This window comes from Lemur catta, chromosome 1 (genome assembly GCF_020740605.2).
Source record: "Lemur catta isolate mLemCat1 chromosome 1, mLemCat1.pri, whole genome shotgun sequence".
Classification (NCBI taxonomy): Eukaryota; Metazoa; Chordata; class Mammalia; order Primates; family Lemuridae; genus Lemur; species Lemur catta.
In genome coordinates this window covers 44,245,700-44,255,731 of record NC_059128.1, presented here as the reverse complement: position 1 = coordinate 44,255,731, position 10,032 = coordinate 44,245,700, and the positions used below count along the sequence as shown (strand labels likewise).

Below are 10,032 nucleotides of genomic sequence, written 5' to 3'. Positions count from 1 at the left end.
TATGTATTAAAATCTGTTTTTGAGTTATCCTGTAGTTGATCATAATAGTACTATACTATTTTAATAAATGTTGCTTTTAAATTGATTTTAATGTGTCATACAAATCAAATTACTGCTTTTTCTCAGACTTTCCTTACCTTTACTCTTCCATTAATTTTTGCAGGAGAATTTAACAAATATTTTGTCAGGTTCCAAAGAAAGGTATTGTTTCCCAAGGAGATGGCAGTAAAGATCATTACTGACATTCAATTGGGATCTTGTTAATCATCAACAGATTGCACACAGATTAATAATACCTAACACTTTGTAGTACTCATATATGCCACTGTTTGAGGATTTTACATTCTATTATTTGATTTTAATGCTCAAAACTATCTCAAACATCTCCACTTTAGAGACGTAGAAACTGTGGGTGAGTTTGCATCACTTGCCCTAGGACACACAGCTTCCATGCCCTAGAACCAGAACCAGAACTGAGGCAGTCAGGGCCAGGTGTTGTGCTGTCAGTTACTGTGCTACTTTACTCTCAGGGTTGTCCCAGAGGCTACTTAATAATTAATAGTTACCGGCCGGGCGTGGTGGCTCACGCCTGTAATCCTAGCACTCTGGGAGACCGAGGCGGGTGGATCGCTCGAGGTCAGGAGTTCGAGACCAGCCTGAGCAAGAGCGAGACCCTGTCTCTACTAAAAATAGAAAGAAATTATCTGGACAACTAAAACATATATAGAAAAAAAATTAGCTGGGCATGGTGGCGCATGCCTGTAGTCCCAGCTACTCGGGAGGCTGAGGCAGTAGGATCGCTTAAGCCCAGGAGTTTGAGGTTGCTGTGAGCTAGGCTGACGCCATGGCACTCACTCTAGCCAGGGCAACAAAGTGACACTCTGTCTCAAAAAAAAAAAAAAAAAAAAATTAATACTTACCATCTAACATGTCTTTAATCTTTATTGCACAAAGCACTTTAACTAATACATGCTTTATCTCACTTTATGCTTCTTGTTGTGCAGAACATACACAAAAACAGACAGGAAGAGAAAGTAAATGAAAGCCCTCCCATTTATTAAGGGACAGTGGGAGGGGGAAAGGAAGGGCAGAGTCAGGAGGTGAGATCCCAGGTCCTGGACACCCTGGCCCTGCGCTTTGGGCTTTATCTCAGAGGATGTGGCTATAGAAGCATCTGGACGGGTTTGGGGAAATAGGAACAGACTGTTGTGGGTAGTCTGGGGGAGGCTGTAGGCAGAGTCCTCATCAGACTCAGGGTCTTGTCTGACGTGGCCCCACAGCGACCACGTTGCTGCATGGCCTTGGCACAGGGCTCCTGGCGGCTCCATGCACTTTGCTTCCCGCTCAGGAGAGCCTTCAGGTGTGTAATGGAAACTTTCTCTCTTTTTTTTGTATTGAGAGACAATTCACACGCCATATAATTCACCTTTTGAAACATACATTTCAGTGGTTTTTAGTATATTCACAAATTATGCAGCCATCACCACTATGTAATTCTGTGATCTCTAATTCTGTAATGGAAATTTCATAAAATGTTGGTCATATTTTTCCCCAGATAAATACCCCACATACATATTTCTGTAGCTTTTCTTAGCACAGCTGTGGCAGGGTGGAGAAGGAGTAAATCAAAAGGTCCAGACTGATGTTTCTGTACATTTAATTAGGTGCTTCTGTTGTTCACTCGTATTTAGTTCTCTAAATTCTGTGTTTATCCAAAAAGGTGGTTCTTCAAATAAACTCAAGATTTAGGTAGTCTCAGTTATGTGTGATGTATTATATCAGCTCCAATCTTCCCTAAACAGCAGTCTCAGGGGAAGTAGCTGGCACATATATTGGAGGGATATATACAGGTGTCTTGAACGTGTTCACATAAATTATCAGGCAGTATGACCTGAGAACATGTTTCATTAGTATAGTTCCCTCGATTCATAATTAAAAATCTTGATTCAACAGCAAGCCCCTGTCTCTTATCAACGAGTTGAATAAATGGGCACAAGAGTAATGTCCACACTACATGCAGGAAAAAACAAGGGATCTATTTCCAGAAAGTAGGATGGTTTCTTGCAAATCACTTAATCACTTCTGTGAGGAAATGCTGGGGATCAGAAGTTCCATTAACCTCAGTATCACAAGAAGAGTAACAAATGGGTAATATGTTCCATTAGGTAGCGAACAGGAGAGAAGAAAATTGGCAGAAGAGAGATGGGACCAATAGGGGAAGAAGGAAAAAACAAGAAGCATCCCAGCAGGGGGCACGGGGAGAGGGAAGTGCAGAAACTGGAACAGACAGAGAGCAGAGGCTGCCGGCCGAGTGCTGCTCCGCTCTGGGGGATGGCAACCCAGATCATGGACTTTTAGGTCAGGCTTTTCTTCTAATAAAAAAGACACTTACTTTTAAAAGGCTAATAATAATGTTAGGGAGATCAATAATGTGGTAATTATTTTAAAACAACTGTCTTGTTGAACCATTCAAAGAAATATTAAAGGATCCAGGTTTGAAAAAGTGAAACTATATTTTCTAGCACACGTTTCTGGCTTAAATAAGGCCTCAATGCTTGGGGGCAGACCCTAAAGCATCTAAACCGTGGAAATTTCACATCAAATTATGGTTGAGGTGATAAGTAAAACCAGGAGACAGTGCCACGTTCTGAAGGAAACGGCGCGAAGACCATGGCTTACAAAACCTCATGGGCGACTTTCCAATTACACTTTGCTGAAGAAATATTGCTCTGGCAAAGGTGAATTGTCACCCCAAACAGGTAATAACTAAAATTCTAAAGAGACATTTTGTTCGCTCATAAAAATCATTTATTGGCACACCCGAAATGACAATTTTTCTAGTACAGTAGCTGTATGCATCTATAATTGCAATTCAGTGTAAACTACATGTTACAAGTCACTAGAAATCTAATTAGCAGGATGAATTTAATAAAGAACAAGAGTAACTGTGAGTCTACAGCGGCCCAGCCATGGAGTCTCATTGGAGAGTAAATCAAATATCAAACTAGTGTTGCCCTGCAACAGAGTTTGCCTGTAGCCAAGAAAAACCAAAATAGACATAAACAGGATAGCACCCATTCAATAAATTAGGTACACCTAACTAGAAAAACTGATTGTAACTGATAGAAATAATCTAAATAAAGAACAAAAGTAAATCAATTAGCTATTTACATATATGACTTTTTGCCAAAACTTTAATTTGTTAGCTTTCCCATCCTATCTCTTCTATGTGTTATTCTTGTTTTTTCATGGTCAATGTCTTGGCTCACTGGAAAATATTTAGACAACTAAGACCTTCTTCCCAGATCCTACCTTTCCTAAAACTTCATGTCAAACTGAAGAATCTGAAGAGTAACTTCTGTAAGTCGATCTCTATATAGAAGCCATATGTGTTATTACTCTATCAGTCATGGTAATGACATACACGTCCATGTTTTCCCAAGTATCATGTGGACTACTCCAGAAAGTCAGGCGGTGACTGGCAGCAGAGTGGATGGATTTTCCATTTGTAACAGGCACAGTCTATATGGAGATAAGCGTGTTTATCCTGAGAATGTGGACGCTGTGGACTGCAACTCACTATCCCCCGTTACTGAGAACGGGTCCTCTGACCTCTAACCATGTGTTTTTAAGGCTTAGTATCATTGCAGCATTAACAAATAAGAATGCTGACATGATTTCTACCAAAGAAGGGCTCTGTGATGTGTGGCAGCAGGTACCATAATTAAAGTAGCGCAGTTGAAAAGGCATTGAGTTGGTACGTTTCTGGTGCTATGGCCAGAATGTATGGATTTTTAGCATCATTCTATAATAGGAAACCTGAAAGATCTTGCAAAGAGCCTCTTTGACCCTGCCTATTTCCTTTCTACTACCTATAACAATTTGTAATTATTTTATTTTTGCTTCGTTCTCCTACTAGAATAAAAGCTCCAGAATGGCAGAGACTATGCCTGTCTGTTCACCACTGTTTCCCCACAGTGTCTAGAACACAGTGTTCTAGTGTCTAGAACAGTGCCTGGTCCTGGTAGGTTCTCAGTTAAAAGCTTGTATTAAATAAACGAACCAAATCATTATGTCCCCTGGTTTGCCTATGTCTAGAGACTTTCTCATTTATACAGTGGCCAGGGTTTCTGACTTGTCTGAATTATAGAACCATCCTAATGATCCTACCCTGCCGTGAACCTGTGTAGCTGATAGTTTTGTGCTTCAGTGGTAGTAAAATTTCTCAATACTAGATTCACTCTGCCCACCTCCCAAAGAGTAGCTATGCAGAGCTGACACTGCATGGGAGGAACAGGGCAAGAAGATTCTAGGAGGTGAGCTGCAAGCTCCAAGTTCAGCTCATTACCTCCCCCTATAACTTTGTTGTTTGCCAGAAAGCTTAAGAAAAACGTTAGCAAGAGAATTTTCTCTTGGCAGTGACAGTTCAGTAAGTCACCAATAACCTGATCAGAAAAGAAACAAAAGATAAGTCACCTACATAAAAAATTAAGTTAAATAAAAGCAAAATCTGGGAGTGGAAGGAAGTGACGTGGTGGGCGGTCTAGATCCTCTGTTGGTTAGAGTTGCTGAACGTGGAAGTGGACGCAGGTGTGACAGCAGAGGAGGGCTCGGAAGGGAAGGGGGCAAAGCTGTGGGTGTGACTACGGTAGAGGCCCAGCTTTTCTCTCCTCCTCGGCCCTCTCCTGCCAGCTCTGCCTCCCACCGCGGCTGGCTGAGCTGCTCGCTGTGGCTCTCAGGCAGAGGTAAGAACAGGCAGCTGGCGCCTCCAGGGCACATCCTTAGGCTATTGATGCTCTGCTGGAGTAGAAGTCGGGGACTGGGAGCCCGGTGTGAAGCGTCACCTGGGGAACGAGACTGTGAGTCCTGCGAGGAACCCCGTGTCCCCCCCCCCGCCCCCGAACACAGCATACAGTGGGTGTGCTCCTCTTTAACATCTGTGCTAGCAGACATTAAAGAGAATTCTAGCAGAATTCTGCCCATGGTAAGAGCCTGGCCACCATGGTGGGCTCCCAAATCCTGGTGACACTTGATTATATGGTTCTTAGCCACCTGCCTCTTTGAAAGGATTCTGGGGATATTGTGTTCCTTACGACTGAAGACACAGGCATTGATTTGCAGGTAGTGACACCTGCTGGCCACACCGGCGTGACCTCTGTCAAAGCCATGGACAAAGGACAGATTAGCAGAGACAGCCCTCCCCTTATTACTTGTCTCCTAGTTATTCCAACTAGGGCAAGTCTTTCTTTCTGGGGTTGCACAGATGATTGCCAGCGATGAAGAAACACAGCGCTCATACTTTCAGCAATTTCTGTTCAACCTCACACCTCCATGGACAGCTGCGTGGACGAGGCTAGAACCGTTTCATGCAGTGCCGTCATTTCCCCCGTCTCGTCCCTGTCTGCCCCAGCCCAAGTCTTTATCCGCAGATACTCAGAATGTCCTGAAAATCCCAGAAGAGCACCTAGTACGATATTCTTTGAAAGGGAAATGGCTAACTTGTGGAAAACGTTGAATGCAATTTCTTCTGAGATTAATTTCTACAGCAATTATATTTTGTGGTTTTTTTTCACCTAATGTAGAGCCTGAAGTCTGAAAGATTAGATTCCAGCCTCCCAGAAGACCCCATCTACTTCCAGGAAGAGTGAAGAGCAGGCCTCACTGGGTTGTGATCACTGTTATTGCACACGTTGATGGATAACAATATATATATATTTTAATAGCTTCCAAGACTGTGGTTCTGGATAGGGCAAAAATCATCTGCAGTGTTTTGATTCTTGAGCCCTATCTTAAGGCAACCACCTGCTGAATGAGGCTTATAGTGGTTAATGAGAGGCCCAGCACAGGAGGGAAGTGAAATCTAAGTCCTAACAGTGGCTAGCAGGGCTCTGATACCCACCCCCTACCCCAGCCCCTGGCTTCTTCGCCCTTCCTTGCCCAGGCAAGGCCCCTCATGCCTTAGAAACTTTGCATAGGCTGTTCCCTCTGCCTGGAAACTTCTGCACAGTTCCCTTCCTCCCCTTCTTTAAAGGCTCAGTTCACCTGTGGCTTCAATAAGGCCTGTGTACACTGCCCATCCTATTTAAGACCACAACTGCCCCATCCCCAGCACTCCTGGTCCTCTTGCCCTACCCTTGGTCTTTTCTGCATGGTACTAACCACCTTCTGACATACCATATAATTAATGTAGTAATTGTGCTTAATATTTATTGTCTGTATTCTATAACTAGGATGTAAGCTCTATGATGGTAAGATTATGTTTTTTTTTCCTCCACTGATATATCCCAAATACTTACAATAGTGCCTGGCATGTTAAAGGCATTCAATAGATATTTGTTGAATGAATGAATGAGAAGAATCTGTCATTTTATATCCACAATAAATCACAAGTAACTAACTGGTAGGTAGAGACTATCTTTTCTACCCCTTCCCATCTAACAGAGCTGAACAAGAGTACAGAGAAGATGCTCAAATTTTCTGAGAACGATACAATACTATCATTTCCATCTTACACCTTCACTTCTTCTCAGGCACTCGTGGGGCTTTGTGTAAGTCATTTCATTTGTTTTCATGGCAGTTGACTAAAGGCTTTCCTTTCTACTTAGAGACAAAACTAGAGCTAGAGGGAGGGTCGTTAGCAAACCATGAGCAGAATTCCAGTTTCTCACGTGCTGTTAACTAGACTGTGTCCAAAGAAAGAAGGGGCTTCTGCTGGTGTGGAACCGTACCAGCTGTCAACGTGGATCCCTTTCTCTCCTCCCTTCCTCCTTGTCTGGGTCTGGGCCTTACACAGTCAGCTTGATTTAACGCCCGTGGGCTGCCTTGGGTGCAGCGGTCAGCGGAAGCCGTTTCACACGCGGGGGTGCGGCGCTTACCTGCACGTTCCTGTTCAGGCTGACCGCAGGGAAGAACATGCCCTCCACGTTCTCAAATGCTATGGGGCCTTGCTGCTCATCGTTGATAAAAAATGTCAAGGTTTTCCTATTTAAGTCGAGGAGGACCCCAACGGTGGCCCCTTTTGTGATCCCTCCCTCAGTTCTGTGGGAAAAGAAAAAAATCGGGTTTCACTTGCTTGTTGTCATTCTAGAAGCTCTTTTTTCTGTATGGTTAAAACAGCGTTTTGCAAACCTGTTTATAATTATTGCCCCCCTCCAAGCTTTTTAAACAGTTTTTCCCTTTCCACCCCTTTCAGATAAAATTGTAATGCCACAGATATACTCTATACCTGGTAATGTACTGTTTGTATATCTGCGCTTTATATACATAAAGAGTAAGATATTTTGCCCCCGCTCCCAATTTTCCCTCCCTTGGAGGAGATATTGGCCCCTGTTGAGAATGCACGGGTTGCTCTGCTGTTGCTGAGAGTGAACTCATTCGTGTAGATCTCTACCACTGAGCCGCAGTGCGAAACTAAACACTAAAGACCAGGGGAAAAAATAGCCTTTGAGCTATCCGAGTTCTGACTGTAGGAATGTTGCACACTTTGCACAAATGGTGTGAATTAAACATCATTAAATACAAAATGACTTCATTTGAAAATCAAAATAAAGAAGCACTTAGGTTGAACCTAAAACATATGCATGAGAAATTAAGAGTTTGGACCTTATGTTACCCATTAAATAGAAAAACTCATTCCAGAAAGATGGTTATTTTTTGGCATGCTGCATTGGAATTAAGAAGTTAGAGTCTCTCTTTAAAATGACATCAAAGAAGAGGGTTCTTCCCTGCAAAGTGAAATAATTATACTATAGGAGTGCAGTGATTTTAAGGATACTACATGCAAATGTCATTTTACAAAGAACTGTGTCTTACGCTTCAATTGATGATTTTGCAAAATGCCATTAAAACATGGATAATCAGATGTCTTTCCTCCCTTTTTGAGATCTAGCAATATTGAACTTCATCCTCATCTCAGCAGAGCACAGAAAGTGTCATTCATTTCCTCTCGAATGCAGGATACAGATTGTACACAGTCATTAAAAGACAGGTTTACAAATTGCATCTTGTTAATTCACAGCTTTAACAATGACAGCACAAGTGACATGCAGTCGGCATGCAAGCAGATGTGTTCAGCTTTAAAAATGTGTTTCACTGCATAGCGTTATGGTTGTGTTATTATTCACTCCTTCACTCCAAAATAAAGACGCTAAAAGGGAAAAGGTAACTGTGGTGTGTGGGTGATAGCATCAGGAATCTAGCGACAGAGAGTTCCCCAAGATGTCAGTCACTGAAGGTAAGTGCGTATCTACATCCCGTAGGATTTGATATCAAGTTGAAATGGTGTGTGTGTTCACTTCAAGTGATAGCAAAAAATACACACCTGAATGGAGAATGCATAGAAAATATCGAAGAGAACAGGAGGCCCTCGGAGGCTAGAGAGGGTCGGTGATGAGCACACGGAAACAGCTGAAATGGCAGGGTCCTGGCTTGCTTTCCCTTTCAGCTGATTGAACACAACTGGATTTTTTTTATAGACACCAATGAAAGTGTATTTTGGGGAAATTTGAGAATAAGGTGGACTAGGATCCATGATAGACACTTCTCTGCCTAGGACATTTGTGAAAAATATACTTGAAGATGAGAACACAACCAATTGAAAAAGGAAATCCAGGGAAAAACTTATAGTATGTGTTAAATTCTAATTGTCTATATTTTTATTATATACTCTGTCCTCGGCAAATAGGGTGCTCTCAATTCAGACAATAATAAGAGAGTCCTTCAAGTGTGAAGCTATCCACGTTGGCATCCATAAGATTTAATGAATCATGATAACAAGAACAATGGCTTCTATGTTTTCAGGTGCCTTCAATGTGAGGCATTTTCACATATGTCATTTAATCTTCAGAACATGCTTGCATGGAAAAATATTACTACACGAATTTGGAAAGATTTGGAAACTGAGGTTCAGAAAAATGAAGTAATATGTCCAAAGGCAAATTTCTGGAAAGTTGTAGGTTTGGGTTTTAGAACCCCGGATTGCTTTCCTATAAGGGATATGCATGAGATCTCTCAGTTTCCAGCCGTGGGCAAAATACAGCAAGGAAGGGCCTGGGCAAGTGCTCACATTTCTATCTTTATGCAAAAAATAAACCACCAGGATGGACACACCTAAGAGCAACAGAGCTCCTGTGCTACTTGCTCAAGACCACCTGCCTGACTTCCTTAATGTTGTCTATGTATTAATAATAGGTCTCTGAACTGGGCTGTCACTCCTGACCAGAAGCCAACGTGAAGAAGGCTTGGTTTGGGGGCTGCAGGGTACCTGTTGGTGTGCGAGTTGTTGTGCATGAACCAGCTCCGGTTATTGTCCACATACATTGCCCAAGCTTTGTCGTCCTTTCCTAACATCACATCCTTCATCACGTCGATGCGAGCCACGCCAAAGGCAGGATCGGGGTGGTTGTCATAGCGGTCTACCGTTAACTCCCAGTAGTGGACTCCCTTGGAGAAGCCAGTCTTCCCCAGCACCACCCGGTCATCATAGCTACTGCAGGTCACTGTCAGGTTGTCATTGGAGAAGATGATGTCCGAGTGCGCTGAGCCAGGGTCGAAAGCAAACCAGGCCACTGGGAACAACAGAAGGGAATCGGGTTATTAAGACAGACCCCAGAAGCTCAGCATCGTCACACACTCCTGGGCGGGTAAGGAGCGTTGTGTAGCGTTTTCATGCTGCCATGCAGGAAGGAGGCGTCCAGGGCCACAGCAGACAAGGGGACGTCCTGGGAGTTGGTACTCTCTGCACCAGAAGCAGACGGAGGACACACGACCGATTCAGCAGGGGTTACCTGGCTCAGACTGCACTCCCAACCAGGTGATCCGGGAGTGAAGTGGCATCGATTTTGGAAGGTGCAAGTCCCTTCACCTGGTGACTGGCAGAACAGTGCACCAGAGACATAAAGGGAGAGGGGATGCGCTAAGATGCCTGTGTAACCCCTGAGGCGGGGAGGCTAGGAGCTAGAGTCCTAGATGGAGGAGGGATAAAACACACGGAGTGAAATCAGGAAATATCCCTTCGGCAGAAGTGCTAAAATC

General features: G+C 43.3%; 1 protein-coding gene across 8 annotated transcripts in view; it reads right to left on the bottom strand.

Annotated features, from left to right (window-relative positions):
- Positions 1–2,790: 2,790 nt before the first annotated feature.
- The window catches only part of TRIM9 (tripartite motif containing 9), a 106,848-nt gene continuing 99,606 nt past the window's right edge, over positions 2,791–10,032 (bottom strand). For 4 of the 8 annotated variants that reach the window (XM_045567281.1, XM_045567340.1, XM_045567350.1 and 1 more), the window contains 3 exons: positions 9,263–9,566; positions 6,876–7,038; positions 2,791–4,844 (listed from right to left, as the gene is read on the bottom strand). In XM_045567281.1, the coding sequence (XP_045423237.1) occupies positions 4,782–4,844; positions 6,876–7,038; positions 9,263–9,566 (530 nt within the window). In that variant the 3' untranslated portion in view covers positions 2,791–4,781. Of the gene's footprint in view, positions 7,039–9,262; positions 9,567–10,032 lie in introns of all 8 variants that reach the window. The other 4 variants (XM_045567352.1, XM_045567317.1, XM_045567308.1 and 1 more) reach the window with 3 other exon arrangements.